The 12,917-nt window shown below is 41.9% G+C and overlaps 1 protein-coding gene and 1 long non-coding RNA gene across 3 annotated transcripts; both read right to left on the reverse strand.

The window, feature by feature from the left end:
* Positions 1-367: 367 nt before the first annotated feature.
* Positions 368-3,834, reverse strand: LOC121908969 (solute carrier family 22 member 4-like). 2 transcript variants are annotated; one of them, XM_042429303.1, is made up of 5 exons: positions 3,699-3,834; positions 3,479-3,573; positions 2,958-3,174; positions 1,039-1,174; positions 368-698 (listed from the first exon to the last, which is right to left on the reverse strand). In XM_042429303.1, exons 2-5 carry the CDS (start codon positions 3,479-3,481, stop codon positions 614-616), a joined length of 441 nt encoding a protein of 146 aa, XP_042285237.1. In that variant the 5' UTR covers positions 3,482-3,573; positions 3,699-3,834; the 3' UTR covers positions 368-613. The 2 variants fall into 2 exon arrangements, 1 of the variants encoding a protein (XP_042285237.1); XR_006099338.1 differs by lacking the exons at positions 368-698; positions 1,039-1,174 and adding an exon at positions 2,490-2,845.
* Positions 3,835-4,138: 304 nt separating this feature from the next.
* On the reverse strand, positions 4,139-11,896 carry LOC121909477. Its single transcript, XR_006099458.1, has 3 exons — positions 6,045-11,896; positions 5,599-5,703; positions 4,139-4,574 (listed from the first exon to the last, which is right to left on the reverse strand). It is a non-coding gene; the product is annotated as an uncharacterized LOC121909477 (long non-coding RNA).
* Between the last annotated feature and the right edge of the window lie 1,021 nt (positions 11,897-12,917).

Below are 12,917 nucleotides of genomic sequence, written 5' to 3' on the forward strand. Positions count from 1 at the left end.
TTCCCTTTTTGACTGGTCACCATCTTTCATTCCACTAGTGACTGCATAGAGATGAATTCAAATGACATGTTTGGATTTCAAGTTTTGGCTTGTTTTGCCTTAGTTAAAATTTGCCTTAACCTTAAAAATGCTGGAGTATTGTCATTAACCACAAGATTATATGGGTTACCAAAATTATTGTATTTTGTACTTAGTAACTGACATAATCTTTAAGTATCTTACATTTAAACATAAAGCCTTACCATCCAGGTAAGAATCCAATCCAATCCAAGAAAAAATAAAATGTCATATGTGTAAACACTGAACAAAATGTGTATATTTGACTGTCTTTTAATTACAAACATACAATCCTATCTAAAAGCAAGTCTGATTTTTAGCTCTTTATGTATAAAACACTATTTTAGAGATGACATAAATGTAAATATAGCTTATTCTGTACTACTTAGTTTTGGAAAGACCAGAGAAGCTGAGTAGCTCTCTCTCATAAACAACATGAATGTCTCACCAACACACTGGAAAACACAGAAATACTGCATATTCATTTTGATGGCTTTTGTCTGTGATCACCATAGACTGTTGGTGATCACGCAACTCTTGCTGTGTGATTTCTGTTTCAGCAGATGGCGCTCTTGCTCATTTCTTTACAGCCTCCAGTTGTATCTGACTGGGTTGCAGGAATTTCCTTTGGATAGCAACAGCTTTAAAACACAAAGAGAATCAGAGACAGAAGAAACAGAGAAAATATATGTTAAATTAATGTATGAGAGTGTAAAGAGACTATAAAGCAATGCATGAGAAAAGAAATCCCTGACTCTAACAATTAGGCTACAGCTCTAGGCTTGAGGCCCATTTAGGCCACATAGATTCATTGTCCCAGTTTCAAGGGATTCCTGTCTAATGCTTTCCTGGAAGACTAGTGGTGATATTTATTTCTGTTAATCATTACACACACACACACACACACACACACACACACACACACACACACACACACACACACACACACACACACACACACACACACACACAGTGACATACCCTCTGATAGGTTTGGCTTGGCTGATAAGGTCAGGAAGTTTGTTGTTTCTGGTGTCTGGCAGCCACATGCTAACGACAGCGGCCATGATGCTGATTGTACCAAAGATGATGTACGGGAGAGCTGTGCTGTAAACTCCTGTAAACAGAATAATATCAATAAAATCAAAACAAACAACACATCAAGACACTAAAACAAATGTGAAGCTAAACTAAAATTGAATAGAACTTTTGGACTTGTCAAACAAATTAACATTATTAATCACTGGCATTACAACAGAGCCATAATTCATGTTATTAGAGCCACCTGTGCTTTTCCTGCTATATGAGTCAAAATGTCAGCTGTGAAAAAGCCTTATTAGTGTGATTTATTTGGATGCTCTGGTGCCAGCAAGAATTAGGTTAACAAGATTTATTCAGAGAACAAGATGATGTGTAAAGTGCAGGGAAAACTTTTGATAGGGAAGAAAAGAAAACTAAGGCTCATAAAGCAAACATCAGACAAATGCAAACATAAAAGAACAAAAGATGTACAAAAGAAACCCATCTTTGAGTTTCCTAAAAATGATAGGAGCACTTTATGTCTTTTGTGTGTAAAAAAAATGTGTCACTAGTTTCCCCAGTAGAATAAAAATGCAGTTTTGCAAATTTTTCAACTATGTTTAGTTTAACTATGAACCCAACTTTGTGGTGCCTTAAATGTTGTAGGCAAAATCCTAAAATCAATTCTGAAATTCACAAACAGCAGAAGATTACATCAGTGGTTCCCAACCTTTTTCCTGAAGTGACCCCTATTCAATCATTGAGTAAACTGACAACCCCTGATGAAGTGACATATGAATATTTCATATTATATTCAATGCATAACAATATAAACTCAGAACTACTGATAAAGTGTACAATTAACCCAAGTAGTGAATGCAGTAGCTGTAGGAAGGATGAATTTTGAGAAGATTATTTCCTGTGGATATTGCAGTGCATTAGAGAAGAGTTTACCTTAAATTTTTAGGAATTTATCCAATTTTCCGTCTGTATTATACATTTTTTTTAAGTGTTTTACTGTCATACATATTTAATAGGTTTCTTTCTGACAAATTCAGTGTTTTCTAACTTTTCTAATGCAGGATGAGGCTATTTATCAGAGAGTGAAGGCTCTGTGAATATAGCTTGTGTTCATATTTTCACCGTTATCCTCATGAGATTTTTTAAATAACAATCTAAACTTTAAAAATAACAATTACATTCATTTTTTCTTTCACATGAATTAATGAAATGCTGAGATATAGTGTAAATTTGTTTCCAAAAAGTTTTCTTACACCCCTTAAAATCAAGAAGGCCTTCTGACCCCCCATGTTGGGGATCAGTAGTCTACATAATCACATAATGTATATTGATATTACATATTTATATATATTTAAGTTCATGACTGCAAAAAAATACATCTTAAGGGAAAGTTAAGTTTTTCAACAACAACACTTTTATTTTTCTATTGTTATGATTTGGGATTCATTTTTTATTTATGTCAAGTATATTCACTGGAGTGTGTTTAAAACTGTTAATGCTATTTTGGTTACAACAGTGCAGACAAATACAACAACAGAAACAGAAAGAACCAAAAACACACTTGCCTATGTAGATCACATAGGGGCAAATGATGGTGCTTATGCGTTTAGCTGTGGAGGTGATCCCTAAACCCATGTTCCTGACCACAGTGAGGATCAGCTCAGTGAAAAGCACATAGATGAAACAGTAAGCACCAGACACACCCATTTTCCCACCAAGGCTAACACCTTGAGCACGACATGCATGTCTGGAAAAAACAAACAAACAAAACAAACAAACAAACGTGTTTAACAATTTTACAAATCTCGTCCTTTCAGGGATTCCTGATTCAGTCTGTACTATACAGACTGAATACAGACCTTCGGGAACCAGCTTTATGATTAGAAGCGTGATGCCGCAGAACATCAGTGTGGAGAAGAGGAGAGTTGGTCGTGGCGCTCGATTAACCAGCAGCCAAGTGGCAACGTACACCACAATGTCAATGGCTGCAGAAATGAAGCAGTTCAGGTAAGCATTTCCATTCAGGTCACTGGTGTTGAGAGAGAGAGACCATAGAACACCATGGCGACAGACATCCTGCAGAAACACAAAGTCGAGACTGGATGAAGATGGACGGGACTGCACACTCAAATTAACTTAAATCAATGGTCAAAAATCAAAAGGACTGTGTCTTATGTAATTAATGCAAATTAAGTAATTACTTAACCACATTAAATAATTACAAAATTAATTAAAAGGGGTCTGATATCCAAGAGTTTTTTTTATTTGTCCAAATTAACTGTATGTTTATAAGTTACATAACATAAGGGAATTATTTTGGTACATGCATCCATATTTAGGAAAGTTACAAATAGATTAGAAGAGAGAGATTCTACATTACCATATGAAGAAACCTAGAACTGTAATGTTCCTCATGTTCGGGGTGCGCATCAGGTCCACATAAGTATATGTCTGCTCATCTTCACCTTCATTTTGCTGAATCAGACATAAGAGAAGAAACAGAACAGTAAGATAGAGTTTACCACCAGATTACAGCTACAGTTTGGGGCAAATATACTTTATACTGGAGCAAATCAGCTCAGTAAAAATGGAATAAGTACCATTAGTTCCAAGCACTCATCAGACCTAAACAGGACCTCAGGGGCAGGGACTCTGTTCCTTTTGGCAGCGTGGCGTATGACGAGCTCAGCCTCCTCCACCCAACCTTTCTGCAAAAGCCAATGTGGAGACTCAGGAATCAGCTTGAACAGAAGGAGAGACAGATGTTCAGTTACACCACAAACATTACAAAATCAGTAAAGGTTGATCTTAGACAGTCATTTAAAAAAAAAATTAAAAAAAATTAAAAGCCTCAAGTGGAAGTATTTGCTCTCTGGGAACGCATGTACATGTATCATGTGAACTTCATGGAGAAGACAGTGTTAAAAATGAGAACCATAACCTGAACTTTGATTCATGTGTTTCCTAAAAGTGGTGAAGTTGTTTTGTTCTGAGTAATTCTGGGCTCCAAATGATGTAAAGCAACCTGATAAAATTTTCAAAAAGCATTTAGTTACGGATTATATTGTCCTGTCACTCATAAATGAGGTGAAGGTGAAGTGAGGATGATTGCATTTTATTGAATGTGACTAGTGGCTTGACAATTCCAGGTTTTTACATCCTGGATCTGACATTTGAATTGAATACAGAGGTGGTGTGGACAGGTTTGTCCTTTGTGTGTGCTCTGGTCGGTCAGTGTTCCCAGTAAGATAGCGCTCGTTTCATTCACTTATGTTGAAAGGCAACACCCTGCACTCCTTATTTGGAAGGTCCTGGCTCCAAACAGAAAAGATGGCACCCAATGGTTGATGCCACACTTCACTACATCTGTCTTTATATACACTTACCAACCACTTTATTAGGAACACCATAGTAATGTGTAGGGCCTCCATTTGCTCTCAGAACAACCTCAGGTCTTTGTCAGCTGGACGTCCTCCCTGGGTGTTCAAGCAATGCCGAAATAGCCTATGTCATTACCATCATCAATGGGCCTTTTTAGCTATTCTGCTATGGTTTATAGTGTATGCATCTTTATACATCTTATCTGTCTAGATCAAAAACTTATGTAGATAGAGAGTTGACTGTACCTCGTCAAGGCTCTGGTGGATTAGTTGGGAGGTGGGCCATGATCTGGGTGGAACCTGATTCTTGATGCCTTTATGAATGAACAGGTCGAGGACTGTTCTCTATATACTCTCACTTTGAAATCTAATTTGTGGGTAAAATTTGACATTCATGGTTTTTTTTGCTCCATCCAATTGTGTGAGTGAACTGGACTATTATCTGATGTAAATGTCAATAAGATGTTGGTATTACTTAGTCTATAAATTAATCCCTTAAGGAGCCATTCAAACATTTAGCTTGTTTTTCAGAAACCTATTCACTACTTGTGGTGTTTGGTTAGCTGTTAAAGTGCAGCTCTTCATTCCCTGATTTTATGGTCTCTACTTTATATAAGAAACGGTTTGTTTGACATGTGGCACAAATGTCTAAGGACAGAGGGTTTGATATGTTGAACATCTTGTAAAGACCCTTGAGGCAAATTTGTGATTTAATGATAATGAGAATTGACTTGACTATTTGTCACATCTTCCTCCTGAATTATACAACTGCTCTTTAGACTTTATGGTATCAGTTGTGAGAAACTACTTCTGAGTTTCAGTGCAACAGATGCAGATTTTAAAACACATTTGGTATAGTCCATTGTGATCTCACTTTAAAACACTTTATTCCACTATAGCTCAACCTGAAAAAGCAGCTAAAATTGAATTACTGATCCAGTTTTAGAGTACATGTGTTATATGTACTTTATATTTCATATTTCTACTTTTATTATAACTCTTACTTGTCTTCTTATTTGTCTCTTTTTGGCCTATCTTGAAGCTGTGGATTATTTTGATTTATTTTTCCATGTAAACTTTTATCATTGTTATTATCATCATTATTATTAACATGACTTACCGGTCTGAGAGGTGACCACTGATGAAGGATCCAAACAGAACTCCAACAAAGAGCAATGAAGTGGAAAAAAAGAACCTTCCACGCATTGTCACACACCAGATCCCACTGCGATTGCAGGACAGAAGAAAATCATTCAGGTTATTGCAGAGAAATCTGTCATTAAGGCGAAATCTATTTCATTCTAATCTAAAAAAGTGAAACAGGGAAAGTTTCAGCCTGGACCCTGAGTTCCGGTCTGCATGGGAGACAGAAAGCCACAACATAAAGATTTTGAAGTTCAAAGAATATTACTCGTCAAATTTATAACATTTGACTCCATTTCTCAAGTGAGCTGACAACACTTAGGGCTTTGAAACAATGTATGAACAAAGGCTTCAGTTCAATTATTGTTTTATTCACATTGTGCATGGAGTATAAATACTGCACCTGGAGTATAAATACTGCACCTCAGACACAATGGTCGCGGTGTATCTCTCAGTGCTGAACACCCATCCATCCAGACTTTTCTCTGTGTCATTGCTCAGTCCTGCAGTCCAGTTTCCAGTGTCCAGTTTGTATCGAGAACAGCTGTCAGGTCAGATGCAGCTGCTCCGCTCGTGAAAGGGAGCCTCCACATCCATGTCATTACGCGTGGAGTTGATCGATACCTTGCAGCGGTGCTCGGGTGTCCCTGAAACGAACACCACGAGCACTCCCATGTACCCGCACGGAATCGCACTCAAACTCAACAACTAATAATAATAATAGAATTTGAAAAAGTCCGTAGTCGCCCAGAAAAGATGTGATTTCATCGAAGTCTTTCATTTTTATTTGGAAGAGACGCTCCGCGGTGCGTTTGGATTTTTTATAACTGAACTAATATCAGGACCCAAGTTTTTTATTTCTCTAATGTTTTCACATCATAAACTACGAACGACAGCATTAAAACACGAGTCTTGCAGGTAAAACATGAGACTCATGTGACTGTTATATCAGTATGGTGTGGCTGCTCTGCAGGTGCGCTTTATTTAACTACAGTAACTGGGCGGAGATAAGCCTCCTGAATTGCGCACCCAAAACGCTGTCAAAACTTTCATTTGCAATTTCAGTCGCAGCCGTCATGATCATGGACCGGAAAAGACGCAGAAAAAAGGTGCATTGATGCATGTAGTTAAAGAACCCCAAATAACCATCACTCTGACAAAACACACAATGCAGAGTGAAACATGAGACATCCGCTGTCACAAACCGGTCCGCACGGCCATGACAAGGAAGGGAGACGCACACAACAAAGCCAATTGACAACCAATGTATTAAAAAAAAGGAAATAACCTCAGAGAGAGACCTAACCTAACAATGGCATGTGTAGTCAGTGGGATCAGTAGTGCAGGTGAGTGCATGAGTGGAACAGTGTGTGGCTGTAGTGTTGTATGGTGCAAAAAAGCAAGTCAAATGTCAACCCAAAAACCAAAAGGTGGAGAGCACACCACAACTGCCCTCCAGGAGGGTTTTTGAAGGAGCACTGGCACACAGAACCCCAGGTGTTGCCAGTGTTGCTGATGATACTGCCACACCCACCTCCAGTGCCTGCAAAAACAACACAGATAGCAGCCACACAAAAATCAAGCCACAGGCAGACTGGGCAGAGAGGGTCGTAACACATACAAATTGACCTCTGGCCTTCAGCAAGTCAGTAAGTGGTGCCATAACAGTCGAAAAATTCTTACAGAAACAGCGGTATTACCCCACTATCTCAAGAAATCTCATGAGCTCCTTAGTGGCAGGCTGCGGAAACTGCTTAACTGCCAATACCTTGGCTCACACAGGGGCCAGACACCCATGTCCGACCACCCGACCCAGGTACGTCACAGTTGCACAAGCAAGTTCACACTTTGCAAGATTCACTGTGAGAGTCACCTCTGTTAACCGGTCAAACAGTGCTCTAACCCGCTGCATGTGAGAAGACCAAGAATCACTGTAGACCACTAAATCATCTAAATAAACAGCACAGCTGGCCAGCCCAGCGACCACACCATTCATCAGATGTTGAAAGGTGGCCGGTGCACTCCTTAATCCAAATGGCATCACCTTATATGAATACAGCCCAGATGGAGTAATAAAAGCTGCCACTTCCTGTGCTCTTTTTAACAAAGGCATCTGCCAGTAACCCTTCAGCAGATCAAATTTGCTGACATACTTGGCAGCCCCAACCTGGTCTACACAATCCTCCATACGAGGCAATGGAAAAGAATCTGGCTTTGTGACCTTGTTGACCTTTCTGAAATCTGAACAAAACCTTGGTGTCTTGTCACTTTTAGGCATGAAAAACATGGAGAGGCCCAGCTTTATGAAGAAGGCACTGCAATATCATTGTCAACCATATACTTGACCTCAGCATCTAGGTATCTAGCTTCTCAGGAGAAACTCTATAAAAATGCTGACGGATAGGCTGCACATCACCCACATCAATATCATGCTCGGCCCAATCAGTGCCGGAGGGCACAGCACCAAACAAACCTGGATAGTTCAAAATCTTTTCAAATTCCATAGCCTGTGTTTCTGTCAAATGGCCAAGCAACCCTTTCAAATTCTTAAGGGCCTCTGAATTTTTCAACCCCTCATCACGCTCAGGAGCAGCATCATCCATACATTCACCTGAAACCGCTCCCACTGCACCAGTCACCAGGGCAGGACTCACTGGCATTGCCCCCTGCTGGTCAGCACTGGACACACTAGAGGAGGGAGCATAACAGGGTTTAAGCAGATTGACATGGAACAGTTTTACAGGCTTCCTACAACCAGGAGTTGAAATCAAAGAATTTTGGTCTGAAATATGTTTAACCACTGAATAAGGACCTGAAAACTTTGCCTGAAAGGGCGAACTCACCAACGGACAGAGAGCCAAAACTTGATCACCAGTACTAAACTCACGCACCTCAGCGCGGTGATCACATCTCCGTTTCATTTTTGTTTGTGACACAGCCAATGTTTGTTTTGGCAACTCACCTGCAGCATATAGCCGATGCCTAAACCCATTCACATAGTCAGTTAGGTTGGTAGGTGGATCTGAGTCCTTCTACCCATCCGTCAACACAGCCAGAGGACCCTGGACAGTATGGCCAAACACTAAATCATTTGGGCTAAACATTACCTTGCTGCATTACCTCCCGTGCAGCTAAAAGCAACCATGGCAGCCCCTCTTCCCAGTCTCTATTAAGCTATGTGCAATATGCATGCAAAAGAGACTTGAGCGTCTGATGAACACGCTCTAAAGCACCTTGACTCTGTTTATGATAAGCTGACGACTGGTTATGCCTGATCCCTAGGAGTTTCGACACTTGGTCCCTGGTCACTCTGGATGACTGGGGATACCAATCACAGATATGAACTGTGTTAGGGCTTTAACCACAGACCTTGCAGTTATTTCGTGCAAAGGATAAGCTGCCAAGTACCTGGTGCTTTGACACATGACAGTCAGCGAATACTGGCAACCAGACCTCGCACAGGGCAGCGGCCCCACACAATCGATTATTAAGTACTCAAATGGCTGACTCATAAGTGGAATCGGCTGCAACGGAGCCGGTTTAATGACCTGATTTGGCTTACCAGTTGGCTCACACGTACTACAGGTCTTAATGTGAAGAGAAACATGCTTTTTAAGTCGTGTTTTCCGGACACCTAAATGCCCTGACTCATCGTGAGCAAGTCTCAACACATGGCTATGAAACTTAGATGGAACGACCACTTGAAAAATTGGATCCCAACAAAATCCTCACCATGGGCACCCACTTCCTCACCAAAATACCATCTTGAAGAAAGTAGCCACTGGCCACATTTTTCACCTGACCGGCTGACAGCACAGACCTGAACTGCTCCTCCAATGATGGATAAGCTCTCTGTTCACTCCACAGCTCACTGTTAGACACAGACAAAGGGACATCAGGTAAACATGGCAGGACAGTCTCAAACTCCCCATGTTCCCCCTTAGACCCAGCCCGTGTAACCACGCATGCAGGGAAAACCTCAGAAAAGCGCTTTGCACTTCCATCAGGCTGTTCTGAGCCTGAAGGACAGAGGGTGACTACTGGAGGTGGTGACACACTAGCCCAAACACGACTGCCAGCCAAGTCATTGCCCAAAATTATATCAATCCCTTCCACTGGCAACGCTGGTCTCACACCCATAGACACATCACACTGCACCAACTCACACTCTAGGTTCATCCTATGCATAGGGACAGGCAACACATTCAACACCATTCCTCACATAAGGATTCTATCACTAATGTCAGTCTTCTCAGAAAATGGCAAAACAGACTCACATACATAGGAGTTAACAGCACCCGTATTTCTCAAAATCTTAACAGGCACCTTCATGTCACTACCAACTTGTGTCACAAATCCTTTGATAAAAGGCAGGGGGCTGTCAGTCACACTAGATTCCATATGCCCACCTTAACACACACCAACATCCCCAGGACCAGCAACACTTGCAGCCAGTGCAGCAGCTCCTCCAACATGCTGCTTCTGAGCCCTGAGCAATGGGGAGTCTGACTTCCAATGGCCTGCCTCACAGCAGTAATTGTACACATTCTCGCCTTTCTCAGGTGCTGCTCGGGACCCCTTACCTGACTAACAGGCGACTTACCACCACCCTCTTTGCGTGCCACAGGTTTACGCCCAGGCTCCTTGGTGCGGCTTTTATGAATGAGTGCATACTCATCTTCTAATCTTGCAGCCTCAGTAACAGTTGTAACCTCATTCAGATATGTAGCAACCCGACTAGGCAAAGAGTTTTTAAACTGCTCCAAGATGACCAACTCACACAACCTTTCAAAATTGTTAATATCTGAAGCCATACACCAACGATTGAAATGATTAGTCAGCTCCCTCGCAAACTCATATGCGACTGATCAACCCTTTTTTCCCCACGTCCTAAAAGGCTGGCGATATACCTCTGGGACCAACTTATATGCCTTCAGTACAGAAGCCTTAACTGATTTATAAGTTAGATTACCACTATTTAAAGATGCATACGCCTCCTGTGCTTTTCCTGACAACATGCATTGCAGCAGCAAAGTCTGCTCAGAGTCTGACCAGCTCCTTGCCTCCGCAATCCGCTCATACAGAGAAAAGAACACATCAGGATCCCTCTCATTGAACTTAGGCAAGAGACAAAGATTACGCACATCAGGAGACCTCGACGGTGAAGATGAACTTTCTTCCCCTCGCAGAACATCCTCAGAAAGCTTACCATCTTTGACTAACTCCAACTTAACAGTATGCAACTCTAACTTTGCCTGCTCTGTCTCACAACGCAACCACTCAATAGCCACTTGCTTATCCATCTCAATCCTTTGCCTTTCTAGTTCCAAATGTTTCTCTTTCATGAGACAACTGTAATAAAAGCAATTCCTTCTGCTGCTACCTGATGGACCTGCTAATGCCTGAGCTGCCTGTGACTGACCAGATCCCTCTTGCTTAGCAACCAGCACCCGTTTCTCAACCAAATGCAGTTTAACCATATCCTTTATATTCTCTTTATACTGTCTATCACCAAGACCACTTGGATCCATTTCATACTCTTCTGTAATTTTCAAAAGCTGATCTTTAGTGCAACGATCCAACAACTCCTCACCTGGGGCAGCAACAAAATCCTCTATACCTGCCATAATAGACTAGGTCTATAAGCCCGCAGAACAAAAAACACAACTGAACCAACAGACAGTGTTGCCAAGGTCATCTAGTGCACAAAGAGACAACAGCAATGTCCCCAAACCAATGTGGAAGTCCTCCTCTATCTAGACTGCCTATCCCAAACTTATCTCACTGCCTTTAGTCTTCATGCAGATTAGCAGTGGGCTATTTAAACACTCAACCCAGTAGCCCAATTAAGTCCCCAGCAAGCTGGTTACTAACCTAACAGCTCTGGATGTGTCCCTGAGACAATTGCTCTGACCGCACACCACTCAAAAATAACAGACTAAAAAAAACAAAACCAACAAGCCCAAAAGGACCACGTTGCTATGCCTACACAGGGGAAACTCTACAAAAGCCAAACTTACCACACTAGGTCACACCTGCCCACTCATGTCAACACATAAGTAACTCCAGGACCAAACTCCCCTGACTGAAACAACAACCAAACCAAACAACCAACCTACCACGCCATGATACTACTATGTCCACCTCCAGTACCTGCAAAAACAACACAGATAGCAGCCACACAAAATCAAGCCACAGGCAGACCGGGCAGAGAGGGTCATAACATCCGCAGACAGAAAAAGATCACAGAGCAGGGGGAGTTAACAGATAGGTGTTTAGAATAGTTATAATTACAATTAAAGTAAGTTCTTTCAAATCAAACATCCCAAGATATGAGTGGAAAGTATTGTTCTTGCAACTGCATTTATAACTTTTTTTTTTTTTACTCAAACGTAGCTTAACATGTCATGTGATATCTTACTTCAGCACACTGTAATAAATCTGAGTTCAAACAGAGACCAGAATTTATGTGGGATAAATATCAGAGACCTCAGAATAACCGACACCAGACCACAAAAGTATCAGGCAAAATGACAATCTTTATTAAGTTAACACCAATAAGAAAAGGGTCTTTGGAGTTTCACTTGATAGGATATTTATGCCACTTGAGGGGGAGTCAGGGCTGGCCACACTATAAAAATACACACCACCATCCAGAGATGCAACACACATCAGGGATAAGAGCACATCACAACAAACTTCAGGAAATGCCTGACAGCCCACCACACTGCACACAGTGGAGTCACACGCCTACTTTAAGAAAGAGGGTGAGGCCAATACAAAACCTCCCCCCGCCCGGGACCCAACTCATCCCCACCCAGCTTCTCTCCTGTCCCCACGGTAATAAAATACAAATAGAAAATACACGATACATACAAGTTAAAACATATACTAAACTTCCGTGGTCGACGAGACCCTCCCCCCCGGGGTCTGCGCTTGTGGCACCGTCCAACTCCCCGGGGAACCACCATGGCTCCATCGGACGGCGCAGCAGGTGAACAGGCAGGGAACGGCGGCGTGCCGGAGGCGGCAGCGAGGTTGAGGAGCAGCGGCGGCTTGCGCTCCTAAAGCCCCAGCCCTAACTAACTAAAGGAGGCAGCAGACCTACGCTCCCAACACAGGAACTCACTAACCCCCTATCGTACCTGGATTCGTCGCCAGCAGCCCTAAACAGCTGCGAAAGACACCCTCCCGCTCCCGGAATGAACGCAGCCACATCGCACAGGAGCTCGCTCCCCAGACCTACACACACGAATGCCCGGCTCTTCCCTTCCCCTTTTCCAGAGTCCAGCAGCT

The sequence above is a fragment of the Thunnus maccoyii genome, chromosome 12, assembly GCF_910596095.1.
Source record: "Thunnus maccoyii chromosome 12, fThuMac1.1, whole genome shotgun sequence".
Classification (NCBI taxonomy): Eukaryota; Metazoa; Chordata; class Actinopteri; order Scombriformes; family Scombridae; genus Thunnus; species Thunnus maccoyii.